This window comes from Prionailurus bengalensis, chromosome D2, assembly GCF_016509475.1.
Source record: "Prionailurus bengalensis isolate Pbe53 chromosome D2, Fcat_Pben_1.1_paternal_pri, whole genome shotgun sequence".
In the NCBI taxonomy this organism is placed as follows: domain Eukaryota; kingdom Metazoa; phylum Chordata; class Mammalia; order Carnivora; family Felidae; genus Prionailurus; species Prionailurus bengalensis.
The window spans coordinates 3431938-3453628 of NC_057351.1; the positions used below are offsets into that span (position 1 = coordinate 3431938).

The window sequence follows — 21691 nt, forward strand, 5'->3', positions numbered from 1 at the left end:
AAAGGATATACGTATAGAGAGAGTATATAAAGAACCATTACAACTCAAAAGTAAACAAAGAAATAACCCAAATAAAAATGGACAGGAATTTGAATAGACATTTCTCCAAAGAAGCTACATGAACGGCCAGTAAGCACATGGAAATTCAGTCACGATCAACTATCATTAGGGAAATGCAGGTGAAAATCACAAGGCACTGCTCCTCACCTCCTTTGAGTGTCTATACTGGCAAAGAAAGGAGATGGTAAGTGTGGCTGAGGACTTGGAGATTTGAGTCCTCATATATTCCTGGAGGGGCAGTAAAATAAGTGTATACTTTGGAAAACAATGTGTCGTCTTCTTTTAAAAAAAATTTTTTTTTTACGTTTATTGATTTTTGAGACAGAGAGAGACAGAGCATGAACAGGGAAGGGTCAGAGAGAGGGAGACACAGAATCCGAAACAGGCTCCAGGCTCCAAGCCATCAGCACAGGGCCCGACGCGGGGCTTGAACTCACGGGCCGTGAGATCATGACCCGAGCCGAAGTCGGACGCTCAACCGACTGAGCCACCCAGGTGCCCCACAATGTGTCGTCTTCTAATGTTACACATAGAGTCACCATATAACCCAATAATTCTACCCGTATCTACTCAAGAAATGAAAACATACATCCACATAAAAAGTTGCACAAATATATACACAACAGAATTATTTACAAGAGCAGAATGTGGAAGCAACTGAAATGTCCATGTATGGATGAATGGATGAACCAAATGTACATCCATACACTGGGATCCTTTGTCAATAAAGGAGAACGTAGTGCTGACACCCACTACAACATGGATGAGCCTTGAAAACATTATACTGAGTGGAAAAAGTTGTTCACAAAGGACCACACATAGTATAATTCCACTCTCACAAAATGTCCAGAATAGGCCAATCTCTAGGGACAAAAACAGTGCACTAGTGGTTGCCTAGGGCTGGGGGTGGGAGAGAATAGACAGTCACTGACCGTGGACCATGCTAACAGTGAAGAACACATTCTAAAGTTGATTGTCCTGGTGGTCAGACCACTCTGCAAATAAACTAAAATTCATGGAATTGTACCCCGAAATCATATGAATTTGATCACATGTGAATTACATATTAATAAAACAAAAATTCAGGGAATCGTACCCTGTGAATGGGTGAATTTGATTACCTGTGAATTACACGTTCCTAATGCTGTTTTTTAAAAAGACAAGAATGAACCTTTCACCTGCCCTCATGAGCAGGAAGCCCAGGCCTTACTGTCTGTTAAGGATTTCCATCCCTGTGTTTACCTGCTTCTCCCTTGAGGCTGAAGGATTTCCAGCTGCTAGCTGTGACATCTGATGAGTCACCAACTTTACCAAAGCAATTCTCCACCCAAGCTGCTCCCATAGCAAGGGTTTCTCTGCTTCTTCTCTCATCTCAGCTTTTGTGTGACCTAACTAGGTCACAGAGGTTCTTCAAGGTGTGAAAGATGTCAGTGCAGCCTCCTCCTTGTCTAAATTGACCACAGTTCTTGATACTTGGCCCCCACCTCAACTCAGACAGCCATCTTCTTAAATGCAAGATGCTTCCGGGACAGTCCGTGTCCAGAACATCCCTGTGATGACGGCACGGTCTCCTTTGATGATCATTCTTGATTCAGAGTCCACTACGCTGGGTCCGTTGCTTTCTACCTATGGTCATTTTATTTCAGCCACCTCAGAGCTGTTGCTGTCATTATATTTGCAGGCTGTCCTCGACCATTACCAATATATTTCAATATTCAATGAATATATTAATTGAATATATTCGTTACCAATATATTCCCCATTTGAAATGTGGGAAAATTGAAATTTTAATCCCTTCCCTCTCTGAAATTTCTGGGCTAATTGTGAAAATGAGTGCCACTGGTTCTATGTAAGTTTTAAGGATTCAGATACTTCAGGTACTCTTTTAGAAAGTAATAGAAAATAGGGGCGCCTGGGTAGCTCCATTGGTTAAGCATCTGACTCTTGGTTTCAGCTCAGCTCATAATCTCACAGCTCTTGAGTTCGAGCCCCACTACTGGTGCAGAACCTGCTTGAGATTCTTTCTCCTTCTCTCCCTCTCTCTCTCTCTCCTCCTCCCCTCCCTCTTTCTCTCAAAATAAGTAAAATAAACCTAAAAAAAACTAATAGGAAAGAAATAATGGTCTACCTTAGGAGACACTGTAAGTTATACAATTAATGTTTCCAGTTACATTTTCCTTCTTCAAACAAAAAAAAGTATATATTTATGTTTACTTTAAATATTATATTATTTTGTGCTATGATACAAATTTTAGCAATAATCATTATTACAATCCCATTAACTTACTTTTTTCTATTGAAATAAAAATATGCCAAAGGTTTTTGTAAATCTTTAAAAACATCAGTAGTGATAATCACTTCAATGCTAATATAGATCTACAAAATGTTGCACTGTTATATACATATTAATGTATTGGATTAGTCATTTAGCCATGAAGGGAACACACTCTTTAAAGGAAAGAACTTGTTCTTAAAAATCACAGCCATCTTTCATGAAAATCATTCCATACCATGTATTAAATGACCAGATCTGTGTGGTTCTGTAACGTACTGAATTATTTTAACAACTTCTCATGGTGTCTTGTCGCTAGTTGCACATGATACAGCAAATATTTATTCACCAAACATTGACAGAGAAGTAAACATTTAAACAAAATATATTTAAAAACTTCCTTTATAGCACGATGGCCAAATATCTAAGTTATTATTGCAGGACGGTGAGGAATTCCTATAGACAGAATTGTAAAGAGTGTATGAGTTTAATGCAAAAGTTAAAAAGCTAAACAGAAGAACCTCAAAGAGTTCTATCTGCCCGTGGTTAGAATTTTATTTGAAAATTCTTTTACCTTCACTGCCATTGTGCTCATTTTCTACATGACTACATTCATTTTGATACCAAGTTTAAGGCTTGATTATACTTTTCACATCAGTGTGAACTTTATGATTTCCCTGAAGATTAAATAACATATAACAAAGTGATGTGCATTTGCTTTTCTGTCAACCCTACTTTCAAAATACGTATTCAGACGAACTGCTTCTCACGCCTTTCACCCCCCCTTTGCCCCTGCCACCGTCCGCTTCCCTCAACCGCAGCCCACACCTGCCTCCTCCTGTCAGTCTGCCTTTGTTAACCACTGATCACTATTTAACGCGAACACCATGTCCAACTTGCAGCAACCACACACTCGCGGGTACACTCTATCCTCTCTCCATGTTATTTCAGGTACACTCTGTCCTCTCTGCATGTCATTTCAGGTACACTCTGTCCTCTCTAGATGTCATTATGAAGCCTGAAACATGATGCCCGCAGGCAACATGATAAATCTCTGAATGACACAGATACTTGTGAGTGTAAACAATATTAAATCACAGCCAGTAGAATGTATTGAAAACACTTAAAGGAAGCATACAATAGGAACATGGAATCTGTGAGATCATTTTTCTCAGCCCATGACGCAGCTACTCTGCAGTGTTTCCTAATCAACAGGGCAGTTGGAGAAATGGTAACTTGGAGATTCAGGTTCTCAATGCTAGCAGACTGGTTTGTTTGGAAGAAGATACCCTCCATGACATTTTATTTACATTGTGCAAACAACTTTGGAACTCCATCATTATGGTTAGGCAAACCAACTCCTGTCTTACAGAGCTTGATTTTGTCCAGCACGACTCATTTCAGAAACATAGCCTTCACGTTTGCTGAGGGGATTCTGTGCGATATAATTAATATAATTGAAGTGAAATTCACATGGCATAAAACGAACCATGTCAAAGTGAACGATTCAGTGGCCTTTAGCAGACTTACCACATTGCACAACTACCCCTTGTATCTTGTTCTGGAATATCTTTATTACTCCAAAAGGAAACCCGACCCATTATGTAAGTGACTGCCCCCTATCTGTCCCTCCCTTTACCCCTGGCAACCAGCAATTTATGTTCTGTCTCTACGGATTTATCTATTGTCCATATTTCCTATAAATGGAATAATACATGTGAATGTTGTGTCTGGCTTTTTTCGCTTAGCCCAAGGTTTTGCAGTTCAGCCACGTTGAAGCATGGGTCAGGACTTCATTCCTTTCTATACCTGTGTAGTATCTCATGGAGTGCGTGTGCCCTCTTTTCATCCATTCATAATTGGATGGCCATTTGGACAGTTTTTCTAGGTCTTGGCTGTTGTGAATACTGCCACTATGAGCACATATGTACATGTATTTAAGAATCTGTTTTCAGTTCTCCTGAGTATGTTCCTGGAATTGGAATTGCAGGGTCATACTGTCATTTTGTGTTTACTTTTTGAGGAACTGCCAGACTGTTTCCCACAGTGACTGGACCATCTTACATCCCCACCAGCAACGTGCTAGCATTCCGACTGATTCCTTTCTATCTTTCTCAACATGTTATTTTCCCATTTGTTTTGTTAATGGTATGCATCCTAGTGAGTGTGGAATGGGAGTTCATTGTAGTTTTGGTTTAGTTCCCTGCTGATTCATGATGTTGAGTATCCTTCCATGTGCTTTTTGCTCACTTGTGTATCTTTGTTGGAGAAATGTCTGTTCAAGTCCTTTGCCTAATTTTTTTTTTAATGTTTATTTATTTTTGAGATGGAGACAGAGTGTGAGTGGGGGAGGGGCACAGAGAGAGGGAGGCACAGAATCCGAAGCAGGTTCCAGGCTCCGAGCTGTCAGCACAGAGCCCAATGCAGGGCTCAAACTCACAAACCGCGAGATCATGACCTGAGCCAAAGTCGGACGCTTAACCGACGGAGTCACCCAGGCACCCCTCTTTGCCTAATTTTTAATTGAGTTGTTTGTATTTTTGTTGTTGAGTTTTAAGAATCCTTTATCCATTTGCTGAGCCAGACTCTTATCAGATATAGGATTTGCAAATATTTTCTCCCATTTTGTATATTTCTTCCACTCTATTGGTGATGTCCTTTGATGCCAAAAATTCTTAATTTTGGTGAAGTCCAATATGCCTATTTTTTTTTTCTTTTGCTGCTCAGGCTTTTAGTGTCATATTTAAGAATCTATTGTCAAATCCAAGATCATGAAGATTTATCTCCAAGTTTTTGTCCAAGAGTTTCATGGTTTCAGTACTTAGATTGTTCATTCGTTTTGAGTTAACTTCCATCTATGGTGTAATAAGACAGTCCAAGGTCATTCTTTCACATGTCGATCTCCACTTGCCCCGGCACCATTTGTTTAAGAGACGAATCTTTCCCTGTTGAATAATCTTCATGCTTGTTGAAAACCAACTGGCTGCAGATGCATGGGTTTATCTCTGGACTCTCGGTGCTACCCCACTCCCCAGTATATGTGGGTGCTTCTCAATGTCCTGGTTTCCCAAGAAACTCTCTGCCCACCTTTTCTTCCAGGCCTCCAGCACTCGATTGTACACCTCAGCTGTAATCTTTTGCCTCAGGTGACTGCAGGGTGCTCCCCACCTTACGGTGTTTTCTAGAAAAACCCACTGCTTTTCTGCCTCTAGTAAGTTCTGGGTTAGACGAAATAAAGGCAAGAACCATGCATCATTCCTTCAGGCATTCCCCAGACCTACAAACACAATTCTTGGTGGATAAGGGTAGCACTGGGGATGCTGGCTTCCATCTTCAAGACCACTGATGTCACCCCTGTGCGATACATTTTCAGTCATGCAAAATTTAGGTAGCACTATTATTGTTTCAACATAAACGGTTCTTACATACTTTTAATATATGAACGTACAAGATTTACTGCATTCCTAGATGCAGCCCAGTGTATCCTGAACTATAGTTCCAGCCAGCTGGTAGGAACACTCGCCCTTTCCAATTGTTTCAGGAATTTCAGGAAAGCATGCTTAGGTGTACCCAGCAGCTAGTCCTTCAGCTGTAAATACCAAAAGATACTACTTATCCTTTCTCTCCTTCTCCGTCTCCCAAATATCCTGCCCAACTGCCTACTGCACTGGGCACAAGGCACACATCGTATTGAGCAAAGAGCTATCTTTGTAACAATTACCAGACCATTAAAAATTAGCTGTTTAATTATAATATGGCTATAAATGGGGATACTATATAAATTCCCAGAGATTTTCTAATTTAATGTACAAGGAAGAACATAGATATTAGAACCTGAAACCAAGGGGAAAAACGGAAAGCAATAAATCAGTTTTCTTTTTTCTTTCATTGTCCTATGGCTAGGGCTTTCAGATTTTCTGTTTAGGTTGCTTGTGAGTAAGTCTCAGAAGCAATAATGTCTTACTTTTGTCTTGAAGTCATTTTAGAATGAGATTATCTGAACCATCTGAGGTGTGGGAAGTTAATCCGAAAGCCATTGTTATGAACAACTCTGGGTTGTCGGTTCTTTTGACAAAACATTTAAAAATGTACCACTAGTAAACTTCGTTTTCTATAGTTATACCATATGCTAGAACTATTTAAAGTCCATTCGATCAACAACAATAAAATAAAGCAAATAGAGTAACCGTGACTCTGACTTTGATTCATTGGTGTTAACTGTTTTTTTTAAATTTTTTTTTTTTAATGTTTATTTATTTTTGAGACAGAGAGAGACAGAGCATGAATGGGGGAGGGGCAGAGAGAGAGGGAGACACAGAATCGGAAGCAGGCTCCAGGCTCTGAGCCATCAGCCCAGAGCCCGACGCGGGGCTCGAACTCACAAACCGTGAGATCGTGACCTGAGCTGAAGTCGGATGCTCAACCGACTGAGCCACCCAGGCGCCCCGGTGTTAACTGTTTTTACCCAACTACCATGTATGATGTGAATTGCTTAAATTCCACTGTAACAATAAAAGCACTTGTGTCAAAATGTGAAAGCCTTCTATCAGGCAGAAACAAATTATGTTTTTATGCTTGAATAAATATTTTAATGCTTTATTATATTAATATAACCTCTCCTCCACAATAGATACTCGGTAGGCCTTTATTAAAATGTCACATATCAGATGTCAGATTGTAAAATCTGAGATAAAAATTTGGGGATTATTTTAGAGAGGATTAGAAGTAACCAAACTGTTACAAGACAAATTACATTGGAGAAGAAAGTATTAACTATTTGGACACATTGATTTTAAACAGTGAAAGGGTAAGAAGTAGTATTAAAATATTCTAATTATGAGAATGTGTCCAAAGGCTGTTCATCTCCCATTATATATAATAAATAAAATAAAGAAATATCTAAATTTCAAAAGAATAACAAAATGATACAATTGTTAGTATAGCCAACGAAAGTCCATTTTTTATAAATTATAAAATGGGAGAGTGAATGCTCATAAAATTATGTTTCCTTAAAAAGATTATAAAATATTGCAGTCTGAATCCTCTTTGGAAAATAGTATAATGTATCTAAATCTGATTACTATGGAGAATAAAAATAAATATTACAAAAATAATCCAAATACCCATGAAAGTTTTAACATTTTACTGTATATTTTCTAATTTTCTACAATGAGCCTCCATTGTTTTGAAACTGGGAAAGAAGAAAAAGTAAATGTTAATCACTAGGATTTGTCAAAGATAGAATTTAGATATTTGCATTTCCAGTATGGACACAGTATGTGAGGATGAACAGGAATGATGCTATGTATTAGTTCTAAGAAACCATTCCTTGATTCAAAGGATTATGAAACTACTAACAGCTAATGCAGTCTTTTACCTTTGAAATAATCATAAACAAGATAGATATCTTTCTTCCCGAAATGAATTAAGAGTAGTTTTATTTTTCTCTTGGAGGCTGGAGAATCAGCTCAGTTATCTCATTCAGTTTGGGGGTTTTTCATTGTCACTAATAAGCTCATCAGCCTTAAAGGGTTTTTTTAATCATCAACATGAATCCTAGAATCAGGCATCTTAAATATTCAGGCTACGTTTGCTGAAGGGGAAAAACCTGTCAAGAGTAGTTCCCGACGGGAGGAAGACTCCCTGTGACAAAAGATCTTTGTGTGTCTTATCTGTTTGTTTGTTTTCTCTGTCACTAGTACTGGGATTCTAACCTTAGGGAAAGCCCTGGACAGGGAGAGCACCGATCGCTACATTCTGATCGTCACTGCTTCCGATGGCAGGCCGGATGGGGTGAGTACTTGGCCTGGGGACCGAAGGGTTGTAAGCACAGTGCTCGAGAAACTGAGAGACTTGTAGTCTGATACTCCGAAACAACGTGTCACCATCCTGAGTCCAGGAATAATCTCTTTCATGAGGAGCAGCTCCTTAAATTACTTGGAGAAGTGGTCTTTTCTCCAATGCACTCTTTTAATAGATGAACCTATACTCTGAATCTCTTAGGAACAGAATAGGTATTTGTGATTGACATTATTACCCAACTCGTGGGGAAATTGAAGTCTAACAGCCTAGAATGCAGTCCATGGACAGTATCACCTGCACTGCGCCCCAAAATGTGTCCTGGCTGTTTTACCCTATCGCAGCCTGTTCCCTTTAATGTCAGTTTTTGGTGGGGGTGGGGGGACTGCAGATAAATGTCTTGAAGCACTTAGGAAACCAAGTTGACTGATTCCACAGGTCATTTGTAAGCAGCACTCAGGGTCCTGACTAATCCTTGGTGATGGAAGTGCTTTACATGGCCCATAATTCCAGACAGGATAAATTTTGTTTAGTCCTTCTGGAGTGTTTTAAAATCATTTGACTGTATTCTTTAAACCACCTTGCTTACAACCACTACTGTTCTAATTTTTAAACACTGTAACATTTCAATTGTTGGTAACAGGTCATTAGACTTTTTTCAACATTTCTATGGCACGGAGTAGTTTCCTGTTTAGTCAGATGGTTATAGGCAACTCAGCACATTTTAGGCCAATTCAGTACTGTTCTCTGGAAATAATTTCAAATTCAGGTTGGGAGCATAGGTGAGGCTCACCCAATGACAATAGCAGCATAGCTCCACCTGACTTGAAATTAATTGATTGATCTGTATGGTAGGTTGATTGGGGGCATATGATGCTCTCCTCACACTTATTTGAAGAGGATTGCTCAGAAAATTAGTCGATGCATCTGCCAATAATAAGCCATTTGCCATTTCTCAAACATTAGGTAGAACAGTTACATGTAGAAAATAAAATAGAGTAAAACCTTGGTTTATGTGCATAATTCGTTCTGAAAACATGCTTGTAATCCAAAGCACTCGTCTATCCAAGCAAATTTCAAGAACCATTGGCTCAGTTGTGATTATGTGACATTCAGCATCACGTACCACTCAAGTATTACAAGATGTCGCTCATTTATCAAGTTACAATTTGTTAGAAATGTTTGCCCATCTTGGGGAACGCCCGCAGAACAAGTTATTCACAATCCAAGGTTTTGCTGTATACAGGACAGTCTGAGTAAATAGTGTGGCCAGGACAAAGTACTTAGCTGTGTGAAGAAAAATAAAACTGAGATTAAGTTTTAATCCTTGATTAAGGATTAATCAAGGTGTCCTTGAGTAAGAGTGTGCCTGGGTTAGACCTACATGAAGAAGGCAGTGGGAGTCTCAAGAAGACAATAAGTGAAGGCTTTGCTGTATGGTGGAAGACTAATTGGTAACTTGGCCAGGAAATAATGGAGGGAGGATCCTGAGGAATTACTCAGCATGGAGGAAGGGGTGTCATTAGATTGAAGTAAAATAAACAAGGAGCACTCAGGTCAGCTATTAGAATAGAAAAAAAGAAAACATAATGCACAGCTTTGGGATACATCATGTTACAAATCAGATGTTAATGGCAGTGATAATAGCTAGGAACCTTTTAAAAATCATTCCTTAGACAAAAGAACAGATAGAAAATAAACAGTATATTAAGATATCTGGTATAGTGTCAATCCACTGATTATGGGTTTGTCCACATCAAAAACAGAGAATCAATTATGGGTTAAATATAGTAGTTTAATTTCTTCTAGAGCATTTTTCTTTCTTTTTTTTTTAATTTTTTTCAATGTTTATTTATTTTTGAAGGAAAGGGAGAAAGACAGAGCATGAGCGGGCAAGGGGCAGAGAGAGAGAGAGAGAGAGAGAGAGACAGAATTCGAAGCAGGTTCCAGGCTCTGAGCTGTCAGCACAGCTGACGCAAACCACGGGATCATGTTCTGAGCTGAAGTCGGAAGCTCAACCGACTGGAGCCACCCAGGCATCCGCAGAGCATTTTTTTTTTCTGGTTACTTGTGTATTTCAGACCCCTTGGACAGCATTTAGACCCCTTGGACAGCATTTAGCATTTCTAGCTCCCCCACACTTTCATTCTTATGATCAATAAGGTCTCATTCAGCTTTAAAATTATGATCCTTTTAAGTGAAGGTGTTTTATTTTCAAAAGTTTGTATTGAGAGTACCAGTAGAGAAAGGAATCAAAAAAAAAAAAAAAGCTTCTTTAGTTAATTCCATTATTTATATAATGTTAGGGATGGACTTATAAGTGGGTACATATAGTGGGTTCCTGAAGGAGAAAGTGATTACATAATCACAACTGTCTCACATTTTGATAGCATTCTTCTTATCTGTACGTTTAAACTTACTCCTTTGTAGAGTTATGGTAAAACTAACCATTTGACCTTAATGGTTATGGTTTTCAAGAAAGATATTTAATGGGCAATGACCCCGGGTGGATGGACTCTTCTTAAATCAAAATGATTACCAGCAATTTGTGTGAAGCAGATTGCGAAGATATAATTTGATTTCATCATAAAAAAGCCACCTTCAAAATGTGGTTAGGGGAGAAGAGAGCTAATATTCTAGTGGTCATTGCTGATGTGTTGTAGACACAGTTGAGGAAACTTTATTTGATGTTCTTGTATTTTTTTTCCCTTTTCTAAATGTAACTTTGTCAAGAGTAGTTTAAAAAAATCTATACATGTAAGTTACATATCTCATTATTATAAATAGACTTCTTTAGCTATATGACTACAGATAAGCTCATACTTTCTGGATTTTAGTAGTTATCTACAGTTACTTGGAATTACTTACAAATCTGTGAAGTTGAAAATTCCTTAATAAAGCTTCTACCATATTTTATTCCAATATTTTCACATTTTAGGTGAAATAGACTTTGAAAATTTTATATATCGTACACATTTTTAAGCAGTTGTGTTTTACCTAATTTATAATAATAACATATAGGATAGCTCCCAAATGCATTTTTTGGAAGGAATATACACTCAATTTCTTTTCAGAAGCTCCTTGTTCACATTTATTTATTTATTTCACATTTATTTTACTTATAAACTAAATTTCACATTTCACATTTCACATTTATTTATTTCACATTTATTTTACTTATAAACTAAATCCAAACAATCTGAGCTAAAAATACATTTTTTGGGAAAATTTTATTGGAAAATGTGGGCAAACTTTATTATGCTTATGGATACAATTTGATCAACAGAGAGGGAGAATTTTTCCTCAACTCTTTTATGGTCCCTGGCTGGGTCTGAAAATTAAACTGACAAAGTCAGACTAACAGGAAAAAGCGCATTTATTTAAGTTTTACATGACATGGCAACCCCCATAAGGAAACGAAGACCCAAAGAATTAGTGAAATCTAGTTGCTATAATAGTGGGTTAAAGGATCAGAGGCAGGTGCAGAAAAGCAACTAAACTACGCGGAGAGGCTGAAGGGAGCTATGAATTATTTTAACAAGGTCAGCCTACATAGAATTCTCTCCATCTCAATTTCTTGCTCTTGTTGGGCATAAAAATGTTACCTTCCTTCTCATACAGGGAATACATCTTTCACATAGCAATTTAATATCCTGCTTTTAAGAAAAAGAAAGAAGGACTGAGCGTTTTTCCGCTATTTGTTGTTCTTCAAGTACCTTTATTTCAAAAGTCAATACACCGGAGTGGCATATTTTGGGGTGATGTCCTCTGAACTCCTTCAACAGTCAGTGGCAGCAATAGCCTGTAGGAATAGGCTTGTAAGTACGGGGAAGCCCAAACAGCAGGGGCTTAAACAGATCAGGGTTTGTCTCAAATATAAAGAAGCGTTGAGGTGGGCAGGAAATGGTTGGCGCCGGGGCTCCACAGTGGCATCAGGGTGCCCTCTGCCTCATTTCTGCTCTGCACTTAATAGTGCTTGCTTGCATCTTCATTCCTGGTACCTAATGGTCTTATGGTGGCTGCTGCAACTCCAGGCACCTACTCTCCATTGCAAGGAGCAGAGGGTAAAGATGCCCTCTTTTCTCATGGAGCTGGAGCTTTTCCAGGGACCACACCTAGCATACTGCTTCTTATCTTATTATCCATACTGGGCTGAAAGACAGCTAGCTAGGGAGCAGGGCTTGTGGATTACAGATGTCCATAAACCAAAAACACAGCAAAATACATACATATGCAAATCACAGTGAAAGATGTAAACATGCAAACTGTGGGCAGGATTTCCTCTTTTGTTGTTGTTTCTTTAAAACAAATGTATCAGTTGTCCATTTCCAATAGGCTGATTCTTATTCAAAACCCAAAGTTGTTCTGTGGGTGTGGATATTTCTGACCATATCCCATGAGTTCAGCAATCTTGTTTGCTATATCTGTAGAATGCTCTAGAATGCCTAGCTTGACTTACTCAGTTATGGCTTTTACAGTGAATGTCGGTGATGTTTTACAAGTTCAGATTGGCAATAGGCTTAGCATCTATGCTTGGGCCTTGAACTAGTATTATTCCCTGAATGTCTTTTAAACATGACGATATAAATTAGCAATTAGAATCTAGAAGTGAACAATTAACTGTTTAATCAAACTATGGGGGAAAAAAGAAAGGAAAAATATATATGCAAGAAGACTTGTGTGGGAAATTCAAATAACTGAATTTTAATATAGTTAGTTTAATAAAATTGTAGAATGAAATAATTCTGCCTATGTATATGTGTGTCTACAATAAATATATATCCTGATATATCCTGGTGTTATTTGAGAAAACAAAACCGCAGTGGGTTTATTTGGGTGTATAATTTTGTAAAGAGATGTGACCATGTAATTTTAAAAGAGAATGAGCTACTTGTTCGTTCTCTTTGGAAAGCGTAGATTCGTATTTCTTGGTTTGGGGGAACAAAATACTGATATTTTAGTGTTTTCTGAAGGAAATATTCCAGAAATTTGATATTTTTTTTCATTGTGAGATAGTCTATGATATTCTTCTAGTTTCTATTATGTTTCTATTATATGTGATATATTAACATGTATTATTACAATATGTTACATATACTATAAAGTATGTACTCTCCTCATGCAGTGCTCAGATGTGCACAGAGTTAAAAGCTCCTGTATTTTTTTTACACCTAATCCAATCTTCATGAGCCCACTCTGCTACCTAGATTGTAATGTGTATCTGGGCTGGGTCAGGTCCCACTTGCTTAAAACAACATCCCTGCATCTTAGGTTTTAAATACTCTTCTAGGTGAACACTCACCAGTGCAGCTGCTGATTGTCCCCTCCTCTCTTCCCGGCCCTCACCCTAAAATTGTACAGGGGCAGGTGTGATTACTAGTTCTTGGTGTGGGGAGGGGGGGCACCCAGCTTGAATGCCTCCATCTATGCTGGAGTCTGTTTATATGGTGCGTGTGTGTCTGTTTTGGCCTCTCAACTGCGGGCTTTTTAATTTGATCCAGTTCCCTAATGACCCTTTGGGTGTCTGGTGCATCCATTGCCACGTAGAGCTGACATGAATTGATGTGAATTGACATGACCGCCGAGGTCCTCCGCCCTCACCCGAGGCCTTGCTCAGGTAGTGATCTCTCAGCATCTGCGATTCCTGAGCACACAAAGAAACCCCGATTCTCTCTCTAGCCACCTGTCCTTGCCACTGCTGCATATTCACCACAAGGTGCTATTAGATGTGACTGCCGTGGAGATTCTCTGGAGGCTTCCATATTCCACGCGAGTCAGCCACTGTTTCTCCCCAAGTTCTCTTACTTTCTCAACACCTATCACCACGTTCCCTAAGTGCTGTTCCAGTGCCTCGTGGATGTAGACGTGGCCCAGGGTGGTGGAGGACAAGGCGTGGAGAGGAGGACCTTTGCATCCGATCTCCTTGTCCTCTCTGTGCCTCGCCTTCTGCTCCCATAATCCAGATAGGAAGGCACCCCCTTTTCCTACTTTTCTGGGAGACATTTATACTCTTTCATTCTCAGAAGGTGAAAAAGCCTCCCACGTCAGCCTCACTGCTAGGAAGGTCGCCCTCGGTCATCGGAGAAACTCTATAATCTGGGTCAGCCTGGCTTGCCTCTTGATGTTGTAGCCACAGGATGATTTGTAGCTATGAGTAAAAATGTTTTGGATTAATACTGCCTAAAAAGAATGCTCAATGCAGAGTATATACCTTCTCCTTGTCCTATTGAGCGACAAAAATGGTCAGATCCTAAACACATCCTCATTATTTCCATTTTTATTGAAAGGAATTAAATGTACTAATAAAAGTTATTTTGAACATGCATGTCCATAGAAACTTGTAAAGGGGGTGTGTGTGTGTCTGTGTGTCTATGGATACATTTCTACATTGACAAAAAGAAAAAGGCCGCTACATCGTTCCATTTTCTATTTCTCAATTATATAGTATATAATGCACATTCTTCTGTCAGTTTATGAGTATATAGTTTCATTTAGGCCCATGTCAGTAGAAATCATCATAATTATATCTTCAGTAACTGGAGAATGAATATATTTTGAACACCCTAAATATCTTCTAGTGAAACCAAGTTTTCAATAATTTAAGAAATTAGCTTGATAGATTCAATAAAGTCCATAATGTAAAATCGAGGAAGATTACAAAATATTTTTGAAAAAAAGTTCTCATGAATAATAAAAAATGGTTTGTGTAGATGAACATACATATGTTTGTATTTTTTGTTTGTTTGTTTTTGACTTTGACTTTACATCTCACGTGTTTTATACTATTCCAAACCAAATATACCATATCAGTGTCTTTATTTCAGGGCCATACAGTTTCTGAAAATAAATGTGTATCCACATTGTCTCTTACAACAACCTGCTTGCATTGTTGAGAATTTAATATGTGCTGTAAGGATTTATCCATGATGTAAAACAAAATAAAAATCTGTGACACATTATAATTAAAATAAGTAATGACCCCAAAAGTGATAATTGGTGGAATGCAGTATTTAACTGCAACTATTTCCAGCTGGTGTAGTGAAATTAGAAGTCGGTACAACTTTTGAGAAAATAGGCAGTAAGACAGATCTCCTTAATGCAAAGCAGGTAGCTTTGCACTGATCAAGCTTGTTAGTTTGGTGTCTGATCTTTTTTATTTAATTGGAATAATATAAATTGATTTTCAGATTAATTGGGAACATGTGTTAGCTAACATAGTGTTCTTTTTATCTACTTTACCTAAAATGACCTGAGCTGATTTCTTAAGTATTTCATCTTAACCAACTGAAAATCTGTGCTTGGTAAGATACATAAACCATGTTGAAGATACAACATGGTAAGATACAAGATCCATGTTGAAGTATGATTGCCGTCTTCCTGAACCAACCAAAAAATGTACATGATTGTGCTTTACAACTAACTAATTTACTCTTTCAGTAGATTTAAATGAATAGAATCAGTAGGTCTAAGGTGTCACCCGGGCATTTTTAATGATTAACCAAGTGATTCTGATGTAAATGGTTTTCAGACTACACTTCAAGAAATACATAAGCTAGAAATTATTCTATGTGCATTTTTACTTAATAATTCTATAAAGAGAGACATGGATTCTCCTCATGTCATACACAGTTACTAAGATATGGAGAAATACATCTACATGGTCCGTAAATTTCAGTCCCTATTAGCACAAAATGGCGGACTTGTTTAACTTTCCAGATTACTTGGTGATCCAGCTGTCTTCTGCATTACTCAACCACAATCCGTAGTCTTTGAGCACCAAAACAGTCTGAAAACATCATATACCACAGTGTCAAGAATGGGGATTTGAAAGAATAGGATGGAAATCCATTTAGAAGATTGACAAGGAAATACAGATAGACTGGTATAAAGAGGGTCAGACAATTTGAAGGAAAGTCAGCAGACTCTAGTGTGGCTGCTCTTAGGTTTTGACTCCACGCTGTCACTTTTAATGTCCTGTTCACCCTCAGGCAAATTGGGAACTACTACTACTACTATAAAAACATCCTTTTACTGGTTTTATCTCTTACACAACTTTGAGAGGAATAACATTTGTTAAGCTGTTTTTTGTTACAAAAGCAAGGTAGCCTTGTTGGAGAAAATTTGGAAAATATATAAAAATTAAAAGAAGCAAATTAAATTTTCTGTATGCCATTGAATCAGATCCTATTTGGCTTTATAGAGACCCACATATATCTACATACAAGTGTGAGCTTGTGCTCGTGCATCTTTTAAATTAAGTAGCTTCACAGAGATATGCACACAGAAGAATGCCCAAACCTCACTTGTGCAGCTTAACGAATTTTCACATAGTGAACACATTTATGTAATCAACACTTAGAGCAAGAAACAGAAATTAATTGGCCCCCAAAAGCCCAGCCTTATGGCTGTGGCATTCCCAGCCCACCTTCTTCACAGACATGACCCTATTCTGACTTCTCTCACAGTGGAGACATTTGCCAATCTTTGAAATGTATACCCTGGGAGTCATATGGTGTGTGGTGCTTTGTGTCTGGTTTCTTACACTTTGCCTTATGTTCATGAAGATCATCCATGTGGTTACTTGTTACGGTGATTTGTTCATTCTCCGTACTAACATTCTACAGTACTTCTACTGTACACAGAAAGCAATCTATATAAGCATCTTTATGGGTGGGCATTTAGGTTGTTTCCTCATTTTGACTAGACAACACTCTTCTGGTCATCCTTGGCATGCCTTTAAATAAAAATTTTACTGGACTTTTACAGATAAAAACATGTACAAATCATACTGAATGGTTGTATGAATTTTCACAGAATAAACCCACCAACGTAGCCAGCACACAAATAGAGAAAGAACCCATTATGGATACCCAAGAATTCCCTGCTATGCATGGTAAATTTAATGACTCCTAGATATTGCATGTGAAAAAATAATAAATCTTGGGGTAAAGTCATATTGCTCAAAAGAGGATATACTTTTGCCTCTGTTAAAATAGGAGAAAACCACCCTAATTCAATCAGAGTTTGAAAGTTGGGTTTTAGTCACAGTGAGGCATGGTCTAGACCCCATGAAGAATTATTAAGAGAGTGTAGAACTTCAGTGATCCCAACGAGAAGGAGGGGACATTTCCCAGGTCCTTGCCTCCTTGGTGGCTGAGGAGTGCAGTGTTTGACCCCTCGGTCCCTGATGGCTGTCTCCTCAGTCACTCCCTCTGAACCTCGTATTTCTGCTCAGCATGTCAGCCTTTCACCGCACATCATTTGCAGGTAGGACAAACTGTGTTGGTATCTTTTAAAACAAAATTTGGGTAATTATTTTCTCCTGCTTTTTTTCTATTACTTTTTATTTACATCTTGTCACATAGTGTCCTGGCATAACAGATTTTTCAAGTTCCAGCTGAGAACTCTTTCTTTCTCTGATTCTGGCCCCAGGCTTCTGTGATCTACCCCACACTGTGACAGAGCTGGGGGCAGGGCATTTGTTCTCAGGCTTTGATTAGAGAGAACCATTTCCTGCTTGGCTCACATCTGATCTTCCTTGATTGTGCAAAAGTCGTTGACCTACATAATAGACTCTGGTTGCAACAGGCCAAGGACGTGCCTTTTCACCGGGTAGCACATACTACTGGTAGATGTGCCTGCTTACCTTTTTCTTGGGCTGTATGATCCCAAGGTAATCACTTCACTCATGGTATATGATGCTCAGACTCCTGGTTTATATGTGAACCCCGAAAATGATGACTATAGTATTTTCTGATAGCACTTACTTACCTGAAAATACCCACTTGATGCACTGTGCTCTTTTATAATGTACAAGTTTTATTTTCTAAATAGTGAAAAATGTAAGTGATCAAGGCTACGGAAGTGTTACATTTCAGAGAAAAGGAGGTACACGTGTGTATAAACAAAAGCTTGCCACCAGTAAAATGTGAACAAGATAAAGGCAAAATCACTTCCTAAAAGTAAGCCTCCAGGAAATACTTGACATTTTCAAGAAGATGTTTGCCCTTTAATGTCATCATTTGCTTTTTCCATGTGGGTTTTTGAGGTGCTTGAAAATTGCAAGCTTCCTCCTTTTTTTTCTTCTTTTTCCTTTTTTGGAAAGCTAGGGAGTAGGAATAGTAATGAGATGCTCTTCAGCTAGACAAATGCCAAGATGGCCAATTAGCTGACGTCAAAACAAAAATAACTCTTTTCACATCGAATCTTTTTTGTTGTTTCTTTTAAGACCTCAACTGCCACGGTAAATGTGTTAGTGACAGATGTCAATGACAACGCCCCAGTGTTCGATCCCTATCTGCCTCGAAATCTGTCCGTGGTCGAAGAAGAAGCCAATGCGTTTGTGGGTCAAGTAAGGGTAAGTGGCGCGTATATATCAAGTGCATTTTTTAAGTGAATACGTGTCATATATTTTAATTTCAAAAAGACATTCAGCTAATGCAGGGTACAGTGGACCATTAGAAGTGTTGAAAGCGATCAGCGAGATCACTTGGGTATGAGGCGAAACACCAGTAAGTGCATTCATTCTCAATCACAGTGCCGGATACTCTTCCAGATTTTTTTCCCCGTAAATCACATTGTGTCCATTTGGCTTTACCTCGTTAAGCTTGTTGATTTACATTTTAGGACCATCAGGTGTTTTAAATGTTGATTAATTTAAAGTATTCTTTTCTTAATATATATTTTTATTTTCTGGAATTATACTAAGATATTTGTAGAGAAATATGTGATAGCTCTACCATTAACTATGAATTTGTAGGTGCATCCCTCAAAATACAGATGTTTGGAGGTAAATTCATCTGGTTGTGTAAACATGCCCTCAGCATTCTCTGGGTACCTGTATTTCACACACAACTTTTGTCCAACGTGTTCTCCTTCTTGACTTATTTATTAGCCAGTTTTTATTAGCCAGTTTCTGTAGTTCCTTTGATGCATAATCCCATTTTTCTTATAGCAAGGGCAGTATTTCTTCAGCTGGGCCATACTTGGTCTTGAACTTGGTAAAGGGTCTAGAAGCCATAAGCTGAGGGCACATTTTGAGGATGACACCCCTATTGTGAAGCATCTACCTGAGATGAGGCATCTGTGTGGGCCACAGGCAAGGGAGTGGGGCACCCCAGTGTGCGAGTCCAGACTTTGGGACCGTACCCTTTCCCTGTTAATGCCGTGAGCCGTGAACAGGAGGTTTTCTGGTGCTTTGAAGCAAGCCTTCTCTACCAGGCAGCTGCACTTCCAGTCAGACATAGGGTCTGGCATTCAGTCCAGTTTCCTCTCTGGCTGCAGAAGAGGAGGGCTTCTTTAAACAATGTCACAAAGACCCCCTGCCTTCCACACCAAGCCCTGGGGGTTTCGCTAAACAGTTGGAGCTCATCAGTGTTTTCCCTTAGAGCTTTGATGATAACTTACAACAACTTCACAGCCATTATCGTCATCATTGTCGGACTCCCTCTCAAATCCTGCGGAGGTCACATAAGGCATACGTTCCCTTGTGCTTTTATGCCACCCCACCCCACCCTCGCCGCAGGGGAGAGGTTTGTAACAGTGCGCCCGGGAGTCTTGATGTCATGTAGCCAGCAAGCAATCAACTCCAGAACCCTGTATAATAATACCTCTGGCGTCAAAACTCTCACCATGAACTTGGCCAGAAAAAACCTGTAGACAAAAGATTGAGGAGTTCAAGTGACACTAACAGGAAGGTGAGGAAGTGATGCAGGGAAAAGACAGGTACCAGTGCAGGGCTGGCTACTGCACAAGTCCTCGTGAGGAAAACTGGAGCTCAATCCCAACAAGAAATCTAGGAAATCATATAGCCCGGAGTTATCAATCCTGAGAAGCGAGGGAACTGGCAAATTCATGCACGAAACCCTGACAGTTCTCGGTCACTGATGCTTTGGAGGGAATTTTCAGTACTTCTTGCCTCCAGTGCAAACAAGCGGCCAGGTCTCTGCAGCTCAGATACAGGAGTATTCAGTCAGACTGCACACACCAGCCGGTAGAAGTTGGCCAAAGAGTATACCTGCTCTGAGGGCCACGGGTGGGGCACTAGCAGTTTCTATAACACCAAGCAGACAAGATGATAAAATCTGAGCGGCATGTGCAGAAAACACAGAAAAGGAGGCAGTGCTGGCATTTACTCATGCAGGATGAGTATTGACGAGAAGAAAATTGGGAGGGGTTGGAAGCTGTCTGGCAGGTAATTGCATGAATAAAAGCACAGACACAGAGCACTGACATGTCACGTTACAGGAAATTAGATGTGCCACATCGTAAAGATTTCTCTGTGCATGTTGGAGAAGGTGGTGGGGGGACCCCTGCAGGGCGTGACGGATGGCGTCACTAGATTTTTATAAAGCTTACTCCTGGGTAGATTGTAATGGGAGATTCTTAATTCAGAAAGCTGTATTTAGTCACATCTACCAATTATTCAGAAAGAATAAACAGGTACTGAAATCACTTAGGGAAAATTATCTTTTCCATTTCTCATACTTTACTTAACATTGGAGAGTAAAGGCCATATGGAATATATAATTAATCATAAGTAAGTAGGCATTAATATAATGATTAATTTTTCATTATTTTTATTTTTCCTTTCTCTTTATTTTCATCACTTTCCCTAGTGATTCTTCATCTTTGAAGGAATTATAGCATTAAGTTTGTTTCTTGTCTCCTACTTCTTTTTTTTTTTTTTTTAATTTTTTTTTTCAACGTTTATTTATTTTTGGGACAGAGAGAGACAGAGCATGAACGGGGGAGGGGCAGAGAGAGAGGGAGACACAGAATTGGAAACAGGCTCCAGGCTCTGAGCCATCAGCCCAGAGCCCGATGCGGGGCTCGAACTCACGGACCGCAAGATCGTGACCTGGCTGAAGTCGGACGCTTAACCGACTGTGCCACCCAGGCGCCCCTCTTGTCTCCTACTTCTAAAATTCAACAAGGAATGGTCTTTGTAATGTATTTTGGCATTAAAAATTGAAGTACAAACCCTGGCACTCATAATTTGATAAAGCAGTAATTGTCATGGACTTTAGGCAATAACATCTTTTCACAAAAACCTAAAATGACTGAAACTAAAAAGGAACATGAAAACGTGCAAAGCAGGTGCATACCAGTGATTCCGCCCAGTCCCACAGAAGTTGTAACGTCCATAGGATGGGATTTTCATGCATCCTAACAGTCTCCTGTTGCTACCTAATGAGAATTTTATGATACATTAATTTCACTAAATGACTCCTGCCCTGCTTATAGAATTTAATATAATTCTATTATATTAATAGAATTAATATAATAATTCTATTTTTATTATAGAACTCTATGAAGACACACTTAAAACCAAAATACATATGGTTATTTATTGTACTGAATTTGAGTTACCGACTCCAGAGTTTTTGTTCTAATGATGCGGTGGTGTGTTAATCCACTGTTTGCATTCCAGTGCTAAAGGCACTTTTTATTTACTTTTTAAGGTACTAAGGCAGTGTCGTAGTAACTCAACTTTATTAAATAGGGAATACTTCTGAAGCAATATTTTTGGATTGTGCAACACAAAGTTTCATCAGCATG

General features: G+C 38.9%; 1 protein-coding gene across 7 annotated transcripts in view; it reads left to right on the forward strand.

The window, feature by feature from the left end:
• The window catches only part of PCDH15 (protocadherin related 15), a 1256363-nt gene that overhangs the window by 987614 nt on the left and 247058 nt on the right, over nucleotides 1-21691 (forward strand). For all 7 annotated transcript variants that reach the window (XR_006299724.1, XM_043596132.1, XM_043596136.1 and 4 more), the window contains 2 exons: nucleotides 8032-8125; nucleotides 18360-18488. Coding sequence is in view for 6 of the 7 variants with exons in the window: in XM_043596132.1 (XP_043452067.1) it covers nucleotides 8032-8125; nucleotides 18360-18488 (223 nt within the window). In the remaining variant the exon portion in view is untranslated. The remainder of the gene's footprint in view (nucleotides 1-8031; nucleotides 8126-18359; nucleotides 18489-21691) is intronic.